At 41.4% G+C, this 18,462-nt stretch overlaps 2 protein-coding genes across 11 annotated transcripts in view; one reads left to right on the forward strand and one right to left on the reverse strand.

Annotated features, from left to right (window-relative positions):
* The window catches only part of TTC23 (tetratricopeptide repeat domain 23), a 104,808-nt gene that overhangs the window by 63,268 nt on the left and 23,078 nt on the right, over positions 1-18,462 (reverse strand). For all 10 annotated transcript variants that reach the window (XR_008299003.1, XR_008299004.1, XM_015069016.3 and 7 more), the window contains 4 exons: positions 17,850-18,049; positions 11,553-11,676; positions 8,758-8,908; positions 8,441-8,566 (listed from right to left, as the gene is read on the reverse strand). Coding sequence is in view for 8 of the 10 variants with exons in the window: in XM_015069018.3 (XP_014924504.1) it covers positions 8,441-8,566; positions 8,758-8,908; positions 11,553-11,676; positions 17,850-18,049 (601 nt within the window). In the remaining 2 variants the exon portion in view is untranslated. The remainder of the gene's footprint in view (positions 1-8,440; positions 8,567-8,757; positions 8,909-11,552; positions 11,677-17,849; positions 18,050-18,462) is intronic.
* The window catches only part of LRRC28 (leucine rich repeat containing 28), a 181,207-nt gene continuing 177,571 nt past the window's right edge, over positions 14,827-18,462 (forward strand). The window contains exons 1-2 of the mRNA XM_053223621.1: positions 14,827-14,983; positions 17,890-17,993. The gene's annotated coding sequence lies outside the window, so the exon portion shown is untranslated. The remainder of the gene's footprint in view (positions 14,984-17,889; positions 17,994-18,462) is intronic.

Below are 18,462 nucleotides of genomic sequence, written 5' to 3' on the forward strand. Positions count from 1 at the left end.
AGATGGCAGCAGGCTGGGCGGGGCTTCCATGGGAGAGCAAACATGAAGTGCTGCCTGATAGAAGGAGGGAGGATAAGCTGCAGAGGGAGGGAGGGAGGGAAGAACAACCTACAAATACAAATCCATTAGCTTAGAAGACTCTGAGGCTATAGTTCATACCTTAATTTTCATGGCTTCCAGAATAAGTTTTAGTGAAAAAAATCTTCAAAAAGAGAACATGTTTTCATATTGACTTGGCAGCCAAAATATTGTAGACTATTGAGCTAATTAAGGGTGGAGCAAGTTGTTGAAATTTTATAAAAGGTGGAATAAAAGGAACCTTGTAAAAACCTATTAGGGCCTGAACTGTTTCCTCCCACCCAGATTCCTACATTCGAGTCCTCACCTCCAGTGACTTTACTTGGGACTAAGGTTGTTGCAGATGTAATTAGTTAAATTAAGATGTCATACTAGGGGCGCCTGGGTGGCTCAGTCAGTTAAGCGTCCAATTTCAGCTCGAGTCATGATCTCACGGCTCGTGAGTGAGTTCAAGCCCCCCATCAGGCTCTGTGCTGACAGCTGGGAGCCTGAAGCCTGCTTTGGATTCTGTGTCTCCCTCTCTCTCTGCCCCTCCCCCACTCACACTCTCTCTCTTTTTCTCAAAAATGAACATTAAAAAAATTTTTTAAAAAAGATGTCATACTAGAGTAGGTAGACCCCCTAATCCAATGTGACTCGTATCCTTACAAAAAGGAGGAGTTTGGACACAAAGACACATAGAGGGGGGCAGTCCATGTGAAGATGAAGGCAAGATCGGGGTGATGCATCTATAAGCCAAGGAATACCAGAGATTGCCAGGAACCCACCAGAAGCTGGGAGAGAGGCCCAGACCAGATTCTCCCTCACAGCCCCCAGAAGGAACCTGCATGGCCAATACTTTTATCTCAGACTTCCAGCCTCCAGCACTGTGAGAGAAGAACTTACTGTGGTTCACGTCACCTAGTGGGTGGTACTTTGTTATGGTAGCCCTTGCAAACCAATATGGAACCCCTACTGGCCAACTCTAGGCTTGGAGGTTTTCCTTCCCTTAGACCCCTAATACAAGAACACTGGGTATACGTATACTTACCCAGAGTGGCTACTTAGATATGGGAGCACCATTTTTTTTTTTTTTTTTTTTTTTTTTTTTTTTAATCACACTGTGCTCACATCTGACTTTCTATTACCTCCCTGACTGGAAATTTGAGTATCTGCTGAAAAGGAGACCCGGAAGCAGGCAAATTCAGCAGGAACAAACACATGACTTTCACTGGCCATGGTTTTGCCTTTGATACAAGAACGTCCAAATGAAAGCACAGCCCACGAATCCCATGACAACCAGCAAGCTGCACTTAGCAGGGTGCCCGCCCTGAAGGGCCATAGTCACACATGAGGATCCATTCTTGAAGGCGACCTGTTGCCATTTCTGAATGCTCTAAATTGAAAAGATTTTTGTCAGCCTATTATTGGCCTCAAATTTCAAACTACTGAATTCTTTAGACCCTGAGTCCTTCTTTCTCTTGTAGCTAAAATGACTTACCTCCTCACTTAGGTCATCCACAGGGGGAAAAATTAGATCCCTCATACAATGTACACAAAAGTTCTAGGTGGATTAGAGGCCTAAATTCAAAAAGCAAAACTTTGATATGTTTAAAAAATATATAAGAAAAAGTAATTCCACGATTTTGGGTAGGGAAGGATTTTTTTTTAAACTAAGCTTCACACCCAGCGTGGAGTCCAATGCAGGGCTTGAACTCATGACCCATAGATCAAGACCTGAGCTGAAACCAAGAGCTGGACACTCAACTGACTGAGCCATCCAGGTGCCCCTGTAAGGAGGGATTTTTTTAAACAAGACAAAAAATATAAATTAGAACAGAAAACATGAAACAATTTAGAAACAGAAAAAATTTAGTCATCTTACAAATAAAAACTCCTGCGTATCAAAAGTCAACATTAAAGAAAGTGAAAAGCCTGAAGTACACACTGGGAGAACACACAATATACGTAAGTAGCAAATAATTGGTTGTCAGAAATATGAAGAATGTCTAAAAATTAATAAAAAAAACCAGCCCAATTTAAAAATGAGCAAAAGACATGAATAGACAATTCACAGAATAGGAATTCCAAATGTCTAGTATACATGTGAAAAGATGGTCAACCTCACTATTAAGGAAATGCAATTAAAGAAACCATATGATTGGCACATATAAAAAGTTTGACTGTATCAAGTGTTGGCAAGGATGTGGAGTAATGGGAATTTCCATGTCCTACTGGTGAGAATATAGGTTGGCATTTGCAGTGGGCAGGGGTGTGTGTGCCTGGGTGGCTCAGTTGATTAAGCGTCCGATCTGACTCTTGATTTTGGCTCAGGTCATGATTTCATGGTTCATGAGGTCAAGCCCCATGTTGGGGCTGACAGCTCAGAGCCTGTTTGAGATTCCCCCTCTCTCTTTCTCTCTCTGCCCCTCCTCTTTGTGCATTAGCTCTCTCTCTCTCTCAAAATAAATAAACTTTAAAAAAAATAAGTTGGCATTTGGCAAACCTGGTAAAGTTGAGGACATGGGTATTTGTCAAGTAAGCAATTCCACTCCTGGGCGTAGACCTCAGAGATAATCTTGAACGTGTGCCCAGAGAGACATGTATAAGAGTGATGAGGCAAATCGTATTTACACAGTGGAAAAATTGGAATTTCATCCCACCAATTTACATGTTCACCCTCATGAGCACTGATGATTGAGTTAGGGGAAAGTCAGACGGATAAAACACAATACGTGGGTTTAAAATGAAGAGACTAGAGAAACACCTATCAGCTGACATGGGTACATCTCAAAAATACAAAAGTACAAATGTAATGGGGGAAAAGCAAGCTACAGAAGGAAATATACATATAAAATTTTAAAAATGAGGGGCCCCTGGGTGGCTCAGTTGGTTAAACGTCTGACTCTTGGTTTCAGCTCAAGTCATGATCTCACGGTTTGTGAATTTGAGCCCCCTCCCATCCACCCCCCATGAGGCTCCACGATGACAGTGCAGAGACTACTTAGGATTGTCTCTCTTTCCCTCTCTCTGCCCCTTTCCCTGCTCATTCTCTCTGTCTGTCTGTCTCTCTCAAAATAAATAAACATTTTAAAAAATAAAATAAAAAATAAAAATGAGAAATCATACTGTATATTTTCCTGGTTATACATGCTTTCAGAATGAAAAACACTAAATCAAGCACAACAATTGCCTGTAGTGTGGGGGGAAGAAAACAGGATTAGGAAGAACACAGAAGAACTCCATGTATCTGAAACATCCTATTTTAAGCTTGGTTAGTGTGTAGGTAAGCATTTGCATAGCAATATCTATACTTTTATCCTGTTAAAAAGATGAACAGATGCAACCCGCTTTTGTTTAGTGCTTGCAAAGAATGGAGCAGGGTCCAGGCCTCGCCCCTTGGAGTTTTGCTGCCAGCACTCGGGGTCCTGGAGTTCGTACAACCACCACAAATGGAGGCTTATCAAGCTAATGTCCCTACGATGATGAGCCTTCTGGAGCTCACTGAGCTCCAGAAAATACAATTACTTTGGCTTCACAATATATTTAACAAAAAAGGGGCGGAGGGAGGGGTACTATACCAGGAAATACCTAAACGATAGCCTTACCTCCATCGCCAAATCACTGAAAGCATCAATTTCAAGTAATCTTGTCTGTCTGCATTTGCTCAAGTGTAATGTTTGGGATGGCAACATTTTCTCTTTTCCGTTTCTATCTGCCTGCAGGGAATGCTTTGAGGATTTATTGTCTAGCGTGCCCATAATATGTTTAGGCAGCTTTAGGAAACACCAGACAGATGAAAAGATAGAGAGTTTTGAACAACAGAATGTGGCAGTATGTTAATCTGGCAGGGCCACAACTCCAACCACAACATATTTTATTGAATGAAAATACATCCACAGGAATTCTACAGAGCACGTAAGGAGTTTCAGATGAGCCTCAGAAGATCTCCTAGGGTTGGAGACTTGTTGTAGCAGGCAATAAACAAATGCAATCTCTTTGGTATTACTAAGACAATGGAGAGTTTCCTTTTAAAAGCTCTGGAATTTGGGGTGCCTGGGTGGCTCAGTTGGTTAAGAGTCCGACTCTTGATTTTGGCTGTGGTCATAATTCACTGTTTATGAGATCAAGCCCTGCATGGGGTTCTGTGCTGATTGCACAGAGCCTCCTTGGGATTCTCTCTCTGCCTCACCCCTGCTCGAGTGCATTCTCTCTCTCTCTCTCTCTCTCTCTCTCTCTCTCAAAATAAACATTTTTTTTTTTAAAATCTCTGAAATTTAGCAAGAATACAGAGCAACAGTGAACAGCAAGTCTCGGTGGGAATATTGCTGATAAGCGAAATCTGAGGACAAATCAATCCTGCAAGAGGCCAAGTGGGATTTTCTAGAGTCACAGGGAGAAAAGGCTTTCGTGAGACTCTCCCTCTCTACCCTCTGGCACACACAACAAAGGTTTTGCTCTGCAGAGTGTACTCTCAGGTCTCCGTTTTGCACTAGGGAACGTGATCTGTGCCATGGGGAGGAGCCCAGATGCCAGAGTTTGGTAGACCTGGCTCTCCTCTGCCAGTCCCAGCTGTGTGACCCTGGGAAATGACCTCCCGTCTCTCAGCCCCATGTGGTTCATTTGAGAATGGGACTACCGAGCATGCCCAGCACACAGGACTTCGGCACTTTGCCAGAGCCTGGCACGGAAGGTGGTCAAGTGTTAGTAGCTGGTGTGGTTGTTTAAAATCCTCAGTATTATTTGTAGTTGTTTAAGGAAATGTGTATTACAGGCATATAGTGTTAGAAATGGAAAGACAAGAATATGGTACTCTGAAATGTAAAGCTGTAGGGGATTCAAGAAACAGAAAGCAGATCAAGTATATGAAGGTAGTAATGTGTTTTGTGTGCTTTTCTGCTTCTCCGCATTAAAAGAAACCCCGACTTTTCAAAAATCAGATGTTGTGTAAGTTCAGAGCATTTCTTTAATCAGAGGAACATAGGATGGAGAAGAGCATCAGAAAAAAAGTAAATGATTTCTTCCTTGTTAAACAAGCATAAGGCATGCCAGGCAAATAGTGTCCCATGGAAGGAGCTGCCAGGACAAACCTCTCCTCTGGAGAAGAGCAGGGCATTTCCCGGAGGAGGAAAGGAAGAGGCAGGGCTCTGAACACACGAGCATTTGTCAGAGCTTTTATATCCAGAAAATAAATGTAGAGCAGGTGATTCTTTTTTTAAATTTTTTTTAACATTTATTTTATTTTCTAGAGAGAGAGAGAGAGAGACAGAGTAAGAGTGGGGAGGGGCAGAGAAAGAGAGGGAGACAGAATCTGAAGCAGGCTCCAGGCTCTGAGCTGTTAGCACAGAGCCCAACGCGGGGCTCAAAATCACGAGCCTTAAGATCATGACCTGAGCTGAAGTTGGACGCTTAACCCACTGAGTCACCCAGGTGCCCCGAGAAGGCACTTCTTTAAAGAAACACATCTACAGACATACAGCTAGACACCAAGGACCTCCAGGTCATGTATTAATGAAAAAAAAAAAAAAGCTAAGTTCTGAAAGCAACAGATTTGTAGATTACTGAGTTGAGCACTCGAGGATCTAAAAGCAAGAAAGGAAGAGCTATCACCAAAGTACAAAGTGGAGCCTGCTTGGGATTCTCTCTTTCCCTCTCTCTCTCTGCCCGCCCCCCGCCCCACTCATGCTGTCTGTCTCTCTCAAAATAAATAGATAAAAACTTAAAAAACTTAAAAAAATAAAGCCCACACTGTTGACTACACCACGTCACCTTCCTTAGATATAGAGGAAATGTCCTGTCGATACTCTAGTTTTCACAGTGCACCTGAGAGCCAGTTCAACACAGCAATGCCAGGCCAAGTGCTCCAAAGAAGACTCCAAAGATGGCATGTCGCACAGTCCAAGGGAAAGCTTGGACAGGTCACACGTTCTGGAGCAGCAGTAACCGGCAACAGAAAATAATTCTTAACACAGGGGAAGAGTTCGCCCATGTTCACCACTGAGTTTCTGTATCACATTTAGAAAAACAAATCTGCACAGAGGAGCATGATTTGGATTCACTCTCCAAAGTTAATGAAAAGTTAGTGAATGGAGTAGTTCTGGCACAGAGGAGGGCAGGTAGAAGGGAAAGCTTCAGCCCACAGTGAGGGAGAGAAGGCAGAGAGCATGAGTCACCAGGCAGCATTTATCTGTCAGCCCGAGGAGAAAAGAACTGGCTTGGCCTGATGGGCACCATAAAAGGCGAGGCAGAAGGAGGAAGAGGATACATGAAAGATGCCCTTTTAAGAGGCACATAAATCCCACGAGAGCTGTCTGAGAAATTATCCTGGCCTTCGACCACCAAGACCTTGTAAAAGAAAAGGCCTCTGTGGTTGTGAATGTAACTGCGGAAATGTACGAAAGCAAAGCCACGCAAATTTCTGAGGCAGACCTGTTTGGGCAAAGCATTCATAATCCAGTGAGGAAACAAAGCACAGTGATCCAATGAAAACCACACAGTTCAAACATGCAAGTTCCAGTGACTATGTCACTGTGGAGAACCTGGACGTAAAGAAGTGGCAAAGTTTAAGACAACTCAGCTAAACACAAACTAACTTTGTAGGCCAGCTGGGAACATGGACTCTAATTCTTGTTGGATATTCAGCACAGATGTGTACAAGGTGCGCCATCTGCCGGCAAGATTTAGTACTGCTGATTTGGAAAGAATTCTTAGAGGAGGTGCGGGATTCTGGCGGAGGATAATTTACACTCTTTTGTAGCAACACCACTCGACATTAAGTTCTAGTAACATTAGATGCAATAAATGTCCGATATTCGACCCTTGACTTGCTTATTTCCTGTCTTACAATACAAGACAGAATATCTACTTCTAGACAGGAAGAAATTCTGGACTACCAGGCACTCCCAGTCATTACTTCCTTCCTCTTCTCATTACATAAATGGAATCATACAGTATGAATTCTTTTGGGTCTGGTTTCTTTCATTAAGTATTATGTTTGTGAGAGTCATCCGTGATGTTAGGCAAAGGAGCAGTTTGATCATTTTCTTTGTATGAATGAACAGATCACAATTTTATCTATTGTACTTTTTAAAATTTTTGTTTTAATGTTTATTTATTTTTGAGAAAGAGAAGGAGAGACAGAGTGTGAGTGGGAGAGGGGGAGAGAGAGGGAGACCCAGAATCTGAAGCAGGCTCCAGGCTCGAGCTGTCAGCATAGAGCCTGACATGGGGCTCGAACTCACAAACTGTGAAATCATGACCTGAGCTGACGTTGGACACTTAACCAACTGAGCCACCCAGGTGCCCCTATCTATTGTACTTTTCTAAAAAATATATAATTTATTGTCAAATTGGCTTACATACAACACCCAGTGCTCATCCCAACAAGTGCCTTCCTCGATGCCCATCACCCATTTATCTATAGTAGTTTTGATGAACATTTGGGTTGTTTCCAATTCTTGGCTATTATAAATAACGTAGCTTTGGACATTCTTGGCCATTTCTTTTGATGAACATATGTGTGCATTTGTGTTATATTTAGGAGTGATACTGCTGTGTCACAGAGTAGGCAAATATTCAAATTTCAAAGATGAAGCCAAACCATTTTCTAAAGTAGTCATACCAAATACATTCTAAACTACAACATATGAGAAACCATAGAAGAGCATGACATCCTTACCAACACTTGATATTATCAGTCCTTTTAAAAAATTAGCCATTCTAGTGGAGATGTAGTAGTATCTTCTGATTTTAATTTTAATTTCCCTGATGACTGATGAAATGGAACATTTAGGATGTTTATTAGCTATGTGGGCATGTGTGTGTGTGTGTGTGCATGTGTGTGTGTGTGTGTGAAGTCTCTTGCCTGCTTTTCTATTCTGTTGTCTGTCTTTGTTTTATTGATACATAGGAGTTTTTTTTTTACAGATTCTAGATATAAGTCCTTTGCCAGTTATGTGTATGACAAATATCTTCTTCCTCTCTGTGGTATGAAATATATGGTGATTTAAATACAGAGGAGGGGGTTCAGGAGAGCAGGCAAGAAATAGAAAGTCAAAGGAGTGACATCAGAACTCTAGGACCCAGGAGTGAATGTATAATTTAATCACATGTATGTAATTGCACTATCTATCTATCTATCTATCTATGTATCTATCTACATGTGTGTATATGTATATGTATATATAATTGCATCAACGATGTATGTGCCTTGGTTGTGGATGCTCTGATATGACCATGGTCCTCTTTTGCTTCTGGACAGTGGCCATGGAGAAGCCATGGACACAGCATCATGGGAGAAGCTCCTTCTGCCTGAAAGCAGGCAGGTTCTCTGCCAGAACCTCCTGCCATCATGTATTCAAAACACCCTAAACCGGAAACTTACTGTGCAAATGACAATTTGATCCGTGCTTGAATTTCTATCCATTCCTCCTTTACAATCCTTCCATGTTGCAGCAGCTCCTTTGCAAGTGTCTCTGCCTTTGTCAAATTCTCGGAAGCTTCTTTAAACCTGAGTTGTGTTCAGGAAACGTCACACATAGTTCTAGATTCTGGGACCCCAGTTCTTGGGACCTCTTTGGCTCTTAAACTTCCCATCACCCTTTCCGAGTCATCTGTCAGCTTTTGATTTGGCCTTGAAAAATTAAACGTAGGCATTATGAATGGCATTTCTACGTGTAAATATTAGAAGCAAAAGGATACTTTTGAAGGGAGAGTAAGGCTCTCCCCATGGTATGGAATAGCTCAATCGAACACTTGAAAACATCTGTATTGTCGTTATAGGGAGGCACGATGGAGTTGGTGAGGATTTCTTTGGCTTTTTCTGCATGTTGTTTTGCTTGCAGGGACAGTCCTGTGGACAAAGGAAAAGAGGTCTTAGTTTCTCTTTCATGTCAGCAGGGCACATGACCATAATGATCTATGGCCAGGAAATAAAATTAGGTCTCCTCCACAGACTGTCAAGTGACACATAGAGATATATCAGGGCAGCATGAAATATTGTCCTGACTGTAAAAACCAAAGCAGTGGCTTACACCTAGTACTCAAGATAAATCTCCCCCAAATGGTCTTTCTAGAAATTAAACAGCATGAGCGGGAATTGAACAACTTTGAAACCTCACCAATATCAGATATGAAATATATTCTAAATAATTATAAGAAAACAAACGGAATGCAAGGACTATAGCATTCTGGGCAGGAAATAAGATATTCATGAATTTTCATTCTGGCTGTGTGACAGCAATCTTAATACTAAAAATTCTGAAGCTTCTGCTTATCCATCTATAATCATAACTTCAGAGGGTTATTTTAACATAATAAAAATACAATGATATCTAAAAACACTTTACAGATACAATTCCAATGACAGAATGGGCTAATGTGCTACAATCTTATTCCTATAAATTTGTTGGCTAATATGACAACATGGGACAACATCAAGGAAAATAATCTCTACCAAGAACGAATTCCCCACGGTGTTCCAGTGTTCTTCCATGGGCTTATTAATATGTACTAAGGGTGGCAAGGGGGGTTGCCAGTTAGGTTTCAGGGCTTTTCACTTCTCCATACTCCCAATACTCCCAACCATTTCCCCCCACACTGACGTCCTTCATTCTATCCACATCTATACACCCCTGGTCTTTTTTTTTTTTTTTTTTTTTTTTATATGAAAGTGTATCTCAGAATCTCTAGGAAGCTGCCAAAATACAAAATTAACGCTGTTCTGATGTCTATAAAATGGAAGAATATACTTTCTGATGGAGAAATTCCAAGGTATGTCCTTCATGTGGGAACTCTTATAGATTGTCTAATTTTTTTAAAGTACATATTTAATCAACCTACCAGTGATTTTTTAGTGCCAATTACACATGCAATATTACAAAAGTTAGTGGTGCATTGTATTTCTTAAAATTTTTATTTATTTATTTTGAGAGAGAGTACATGAGCAGGAGAAAGGCAGAGACGGAGGGAGAGAGAGAATCCTAAGTACTCTCCATGCTCAGCACAGAGTCCTATGAGGGGCTGGCTCTCCTGACCTTGAGATCACGACCTGAGCCAAAATCAAGAGTCAGCCACTTAATTGAGTCACCCAGGTACCCGCTCTCACTTTAACTTGAGAAAGAAAGACTATCATGCAAAAAGGTAGCAGCCTATGGAAGAAAAGCATTATTTGAAATCCCAGATGCCAGGTCACTGGTGCTGGCATCCAAAACCCTACTAACATTATAAGTTGGATAAGTTGTTTCATCTCATTTGTCTCCTCTGGATCTAAAAATATAGGAGGGGGTTCTGGGGTTTGAACTAGATAATCTCCAGGGTCCCCTCTGGCTCTAAAAATCTTTGATCTAACAAGTGGGACCAGTTAATAATCAGATTTGACCAAATTCATTGGGTGGCAATTCTGTGCTTAGCACTGTGGTGTTTTCCACTTCTTGTTATTTTATTTATTCACTGGATCCATCCTGGGAAGTTAGTACCACCATCATTATCATCACTTTGAAGAAAGGGAGTACAGAGATGTACTCTTGTACACCTCGTCCTGGGTGAAGGAGAAGGAGAAGACATGATATCCTGTTGTTTTTTGCCTTCCCTGCATCCATTCCTCCTTCCTTCGTTTTCTTCTGAGAATGCCCAGCCCCTGTACACCCAATCCATGTGATTTAGCCAAGGTCAGCCTGTCCTCCAGGATCTACTGGAGCCAAAAGGCAGATCTATCATCTGACTATTCCTTGCCTTTGACCTACCATCCAAGTCAGCCCCAATAGAACCCCCAACTCCTGAGATTTTGGTGAAAAGACATTCTTTTTTTTTTTTTCCCTGGGAATGCTGATGAAGGAAGTCTAAATAAAACTTCTGCAAGCCTTGCTGCTGCCAGATGGGCAAAGCCTGGGTAAGAACAAAGTCCATGCAGAGAAAAACAGAGCCAAGGGGAAGATTAAGAGAGAAACACAAATCTGATGACATTGGTTGAACACCTGGTTTAACCTGTGTAGACACCTGGTTGTCTACAGCAAGTTTTACCTTTGCGTTTTCAAGTTGTATGAGCCAATACATGAACTTTTGTTTACTGCTGGCTTGATTTCATCTCTTATTTATGTTTTTTTTGGGGGGGAGGGGTGTTGCTTACAGGCAAGAAATTCTCCATCAAAACAAATGTGAATGGATCCCATTGTAGGCCCACGCTCCATGCCTTGGGCCCCTTCTGCAATACCTTCAAAGCTAACAATTCTCTCCCAAGAACCCTACTTTTAAGATCATAAATAAAGGGCTCTCCAAAGCCCTCCAAAGGGCTAAAATCTTCCTTCTCTTTTTTATATATTATATAAAAAAATCTCATTCACTCTTTCTGAAATAAGATGGCTACTCAATGGGTGGAGAGGAGAATATTCAAGAAAACTGAATCCTTCTAGTTATGTGTGAGTCACATTTGCACGAAAGAGCAGAAACCCATGGATTGTTACCTCTCCCCCTCCCGCCACCATTGGAGATGAACTCACCTTTCAGCTGGAGGTAGCCTTGGGCCAGATTAACATGTGCCTCTGCTAGTTTCCAGTGTGAGTCACCATAGCAAATTCTCGTCAGCGCCATGCAGCGTACAAGCTCGCGGACAGCCTGTTCATACTGTGACGGACAGAAAATGGGCTTACGAGCTAGATGACTTGAAAACACAGAGTCACAAAGCACAAAGTCAACTAGCATTTTTGTCCATTCAGTGTATATTTCCTGAGTACCTACTAGGTGCCAGGGATACATTAGAGAAGAAAATAGACAAAGATCTGTTTTGGGCCGTGGGCGGTTCATCTATTAGGGTGAAATAGACAATACCTGACAGAAATGAATAAACTTTATAGTATATTTAAATGGATAAAACATTTAAACTTTTAGTACCTTATGAGAAAGATAACAAATAAAGAAGAAATAGAAAAAGTAGAGCAGACATCTAACCGTTCCCTAGGCTTTCGCTGCCCATCTATGAATAGCTACTACACATTCAAGCACCAGGGGGCAAGTGGTACCAGTTTTCAAATAAGGCTCTCTGGTTCTCCATTCAAATACCTTTCTTAGCAGCCTAGGGTATCAGCATAGCAAATGAGGTTGGCAACTGACAAACAGATTTCATTAAAGCAGTGAGAAGTCCATTTATGTTCAGTGTCTGGACCAAGAGAACAGGGAGCTGGTATGTCCAGTTCAGGTCAGCTCGGAGCAGCAATATACTCAAAGCAAGGCTGGTAGTTTTAAAATATAGCTCCAAAATCCTTTGACTCTTTCCATCCAGAGATAGGGGATCTCTGTCTCCTTCCCTTTGAATCTGGGCTTTATAACTGGCTGATAGAATATGGATGGGATGATGCAGTGCCAGTTTGGGGGCCCAGGTCTTAAGGAACTGGCCGCTTCCGTTTTCTGTTTCTTCTTAGAAACAGAACACAATTGTGGGCTGAGTTGTGTCCCCACTGCCCCTTAAACTCAAATTTTGGAGGCCCAAGTACTTTAAAATGTGACAGTATATGGAGAGAAGGTCTTTAAAGAGGTAAGTTAAAATGAGGCCGTTAGGGTAGAGCCCTAACCCAACATGACTGATGTCCTTATAAGAAGAGGAAGAAATACCAGGGATGGGCACGCAGAAAGAAAAAAATTGTGAGGACATGGGGAGAGGGCACCGTATTCAAGCTAAGCCTCCAAATGACATCAACCCTGCCAACATTTTGATCTTGGACTTGTAGCCTCCAGAACTTGGAGAAAATAAACTTCTGATGTTTAAGCCACCTCGTCTGAGGTATTCTGTTACGGCAGCCCTAGGAAACTGATAACCTAACCACCATGCTATGAGGAAGCCTAAAGAGAGGCCCTTGTAGAAAGGTACCAATAGCTGACACCAATTAGTCAATCAGAGGAGGGAGCCATCTTGGCAGTGGATTGTCTCTTTGTAGATAGAGTCCAGCTAAAGCTGGGAGTTTAGGGAATGGCTTCCTTGGAGACATAGCAAGTGAATACAGTGAAGAAAAAAGAAAGAAATGATGAAAACACTTGGGAGTCTAGACAGACAGTCGAGCAAAAAGAAAGAGGACCTGATGTGACAATGAATCTATCCCAACCACAGATTTCTAAGAAGAGGGCTATGTAGACTGAAAGTCAGGCCCCTCAATCGTAGCCTGGGTCCTCACTACCTGCAACTGGGATACAGAAGAGCAGCCTGCCCTCCCTCAACCTTTTTACTTGCTAGAATGCACACTCCAAATATCCCTTTGGCTTTCTGATCTTTATTCTGCCAGTTCCAGTGGCTTCATCCAACAGGCATGGGGAGGAGGCAGACAGAAGAGAAGTATAAGTAGGCAGACAATTTCATAACTGGGATGTGCCTTGGAAATAATATAATCTGATCCCTTTAAAGAAGAAATGTAAATCTGGAAAGATGAAAGGATTTATCACCAAATGGTAGAGTCGAGACTTAAAATTCAGCTCCCTGAGGCCAAGTCCAGAGCTCTTTTCACAAAACCATTCTTGGGCCACCTGAAATTTCTTTAACTCCTTAACATTAAAATATGCAGCTCTGATGATCAGTAGGTCTGGCCATATATATATATTTAATAATGAGTTTTTGGGGTGCCTGAGTGGCTCAGTCAGTTAAGTGTCCGACTTCAGCTCAGGTCATGGTCTCACCACTCGTGAGTTCGAGCCCCGCGTCAGGCTCTGTGCTGACAGCTCAGAGCCTGGAGCCTGCTTCTCATTCTGTGTCTCCCTTTCTCTCTGTCCCTCTTCTGCTCACACTTTGTCTCTTTCTCTCAAAAATAAATAAATGTTCAAAAACAATTTTTTTTAAATAAAAAAATAAAAATGAGTTTTTAATACCCAAATCTTGGTGTCTAAACACTATTCTTTGCTAAGAATCCACAGCTGGAGCATGGAAAGTATAAGATGAATCTGAAAAATCTTGCTGTGTCTGAAATGAGTAAAGATCAATGGGGATGTATCGAGGAGGTGGGAGCCAGTGTGAAGGGGCAAATACCGGCAAATATGAAACAAGTCATGTTTTGACGATTATAATAGATGGTAATACATTTCAAAAGCAATTTCCTGAGCCCATAACTTATATAAATGAGTGAATAATAGAGTGTAAAGAAGGAACACTCTTCCTTATAGAAATGCCAAATAAACATTGAAAGAATGCTGAGGTCAGAGAATTTGCCATTTGGCAAACATCGTAGTAATAACTGATTCAAGTGAGAATCATTAATGGACGCTAAAACTAGGGGGTGACATTTTAATGAGGAAAAGGACATACACACAGTTTTGCTGAATCTTCCCACAAGATACTTATTAATTACAAAGGGAAGAATAGTAATTCCATAGAGAAGAAGCCTGCCAGACAGCACCTGGACCAAGTGATCAAAGTTAGCATCACAGTAAGGAGACAAGAGGACACCATATGCGTCCTGCTGTGATACACTAAAAAAGACCCCTAGGTCTTGTCTGTGGAATTCTGGTCCAGAATGGACAACCTGTATCTAATCATGAGGACACACATGAAAAAAGCAAATTGAGAGATACTGTACAAAATAATTGGAGTGTACTTGTGAAGGACTGAATATTTGTGTCCCTCCAAATTCATATGTTGAGGCTCTAACCCCCAATGTGGCATTTAGAGACAGGCCTCTAAGGAAGTAATTGAAGTTAAATGAGGTCATAAAGGTGGGGCCCTGATTCAACAGGATTACTGTCCTTATAAGAAGCGTCACCTTTCTCTCCCCCTTCTTTACCACTGCCCCCCAACACAAAGAGGCCATGTGAGCACACAGCAAGAAGGCAGCCATCTACAGCCCAAGGGGAGAGCTCTCACCAGACACAGACCCTGCTGGAACCTTGCTCTTAAACTTCCTTCAGTCACCCAGTCTGTGGTGTTGTATTGTGGCAGCCAGAGCAGACTAACACAGTAAGTTTTTCAAAAATATCAAGATCATGAAAGACAAAGGCAGGCCAAGGAATCGTTCTAGTAGATTAAAGAAGGCTAAAGAGACTTCACAACTATATTCTATGTGAATTAATAGAGCAGAGCATGGATCTGTCTGATTTTTTTTTCTGCCAAAGACGCTATTGAGATAATTCAAGAAATATGGATAAGGTTAGCAGATTAGATAATAATATTATACCAATATTAGTTTCTTAATTTTATTTTATTTTTTTAATATGAAATTTATTGTCAAATTGGTTTCTATTCAACACCCAGTGCTCCTCCAGTTTCTTGATTTTAATCATGATCCTGTGGGTATGTAGGACTATCCTCTAAGATAGTTAGGGGTAAATCTATAATATCTGTAATTTACTCTGAGATAATTGAGAAAAATAATGACACACACACACAGAAATAAAGCAAATGTTAGCAACTGGTGAGTCTTGTAACTTTTCTGTAAGTCTGAAAGTATTTTAAAGTAAAATAATGCCACAAAAGGTTATTTTAAAAAGCAAATTACATCATGTTAATACTTTCCAGAAAACACTTTTAAGGGCTCGCACGGCACTTAGCTGGAGACCTGCAAGGTCCTAAGTGAACTGCCTGCCTCTCCAACTGCATTTCACGTCAGTCTGTAGCTTCCTTTCTCACTTCAAACATGTCTCACTTGTGCCCACCTCATAGATTTTACATGTACTGTTTCCTCTCCTTAGAACTCTTTTCCCTTAACTCCTCCAAGCTGGCTCCTTCACTTCCTAAGGTCTCAGCTCTTATGTCACCTGTTCATAGACAGCACTCTTTCCTCAATAGCACTTGACATAGTCTCTGGCTTGCTAGTGTATTTGCAATGTGGACTGCCCCTCAGCTCCATGAGGCCATGCAACCTGCCTGCGTTGTTCACCACGGTATCCAGGGGTGCCTCAACTGAACTGCAGAACACAGAAAATAATTTAGTGCCACCCTAGACCCACAGAAGAGAAGCTAATTCTTTACACACATTGAATGCCTTAGGGCATTAAGGCTTAATTCTCTTGCAGGACTCTGGTTGAGAAAGGCTGCCAGCCCAGTGCCTACCTAGCACACAGCCTGGCACACAGTGCATACTGATCTGTTGCATAATGAATAAGTACACATTCAAGACCAAATTCATGCCTCCTCTCCATAATCCTGCTCTTCCGCCTGTATTCATTTAATGGCAAAGGGTCTGGCAAGCCTCTAGTCACCCAAGTTGGCTGAGACTTAAGTCATGAATTGTATACATCCACTCTGATTCACTCTTGCCTCTACAAACCCTACATCCCCTCAGTCACCAGGTCTCCTGATTCACATTTCCAAATTCCTGCCAGATGATCTTAGCATCTTTACTGACCCTGCTACATGTAGTTCAGGCTCTTCTAATTCCTTGCTGGTATTATTACAAATATCTTCTGAACTGGGCCTCCTCCTCCAATTTTGCTCCCTTCTCACCCTTCCTCCACTCAGCTATGTGAGTGATCATTCCAGATGCTCAAATCTGCTTGTGACACTCCTACTTATCATCCTAGGAGAGTTTCTAATACCTTTAGGAGGAAATCTGAACTCCTTCTCTGGGTATTGAACACCCTCTGGGCCCCAGCTCCTTCCATAATCCAACCTCATTTCCTGCGCTATGTCACTAAAGCCTGAATCCTATGGAAGCAACTTAAGTGTCCATGGATGGGTGAATAAATAAAGAAAATATGATACATATATATAATGGAATATTATTCAACTGTAAAAAGTAAGGGAATTCTGCCATTTGTGACAACATGGATAGACTCGAGGCATTATGCTAAGGAAATAAATCAGAGAAAAACAAACACTGTATGATCTTACTTATATGTGGAATCTTAAAAAACAACAACGAAAAGCTTCATAGATACAGAGAACAGACAGGTGGTTGCTACGGGGTTGGGAGGTGTGTAAAAAGGGTGAAGGCAGTCAAAAAGTACAAACTTTTAGTTATAAAATAAATAAGTCCTGGGGATGTAACATACAACATTATGACTATAGCTAATAATACTATACTATACAGAATAATACTATTCTATATCTGCTACCCCTGCCCAGAACACTATCGTCTTCGCTCTTACCTGGCCTACTCCTAAGCACTGTTATCAGTCACTCCCATCCCAAGAAGCATGCCTTAACTGATCTCCTTTCACCACCTCCGTGCCCACTGCCTCCCCCTTCCTCTACGTTTTGCATCTATTTCACCCAAACTTGAGTCCATCACAGAACTTATCACACTGACTACCATTGTCTGTCCCCGTGCCTATCATCGCAATCAAACCATGAGTCCCTCCAAGGCAAAGGCTAGCTTTCCCACCCGTGCCCCCAGCACCTGCACAGCACCTGGCATATATTAGGTATACAATAGATATCTGTGAAATAAATGGATGGACAAACAGGGCCCAACACCTAAGTGGTGGCAGAAAAATGCATATGGAATAAGCAAGTGAATGAGTAAAACTTTCAGAAAACAAGATCAAGAGAAGCTTTGTCTGCTTTGTTATATTCCCATGCCTAGACCTGGCACTAGGGGGAGCTCAATAAGTGTTTATTCACTGATGGAAAAAGATGGCAGTAGATCAAACCTACAACCCAGTGGTCTAGTACACACTTGCCAGAGGTCAGGATAGACTTGTTCGTTCATTTGTGCATTCATTCAGCAAATACAATGTTGACTGTACCAAGTGATGTGCTTGGAGCCCCGAGGGGCTACACCCACTCATCCCCTATATACTCTCTTGTACCAAAGAGGGTAGAAATATAGCCTAGATGCTCAGTCATTATCAGAGCACAGGTGTAGAAAATGAAGGATCCTTACTTCATGACTGCTAGAATAAGACTTCGCTTTCTCTTCACAGAGGTGGAGTTTCTCTCGAGGAGGCTGGAATAGAGCTGTCTGAGGCAGCTTGTTTTGGATCTTCTTTCTAGGTGTAATGCTGACAGCAGCAACAATTTCATCCAGGTGATTGGATATGTGGGTTTCCTTTGATTCTTGCATATTTTTATATACATTGTCCTCTAATTTTTAAATAAGAAAACAAAGGTGTTAAATGATAATTATAGTTACCTTTATAAATACACATTTTCCCCAGAAATTGATGCTAGGTCTAAGAAAATTTCAACACTTTACCCATGACTTCTTTGAAAATAGCAGCATTTCATCCAAAACGATCTCAATAGCTACTACTAACTTCTCTGTAAAACTTTCAGGCTGATTTCCACACTTTAAGCTAAACCAAACATTCCTCATTCATTTATATATATGTATATAAATGATATAGATACATACATATATGTATATGTATAGATACATACATATGTACCTATACATGCACGTATGTATAGATACATACATATGTACCTATACATGCACGTATGTATAGATACATACACATATACATACATGTATGTATCTATACATATGTGCGTGT

This window comes from Acinonyx jubatus, chromosome B3, assembly GCF_027475565.1.
Source record: "Acinonyx jubatus isolate Ajub_Pintada_27869175 chromosome B3, VMU_Ajub_asm_v1.0, whole genome shotgun sequence".
In the NCBI taxonomy this organism is placed as follows: domain Eukaryota; kingdom Metazoa; phylum Chordata; class Mammalia; order Carnivora; family Felidae; genus Acinonyx; species Acinonyx jubatus.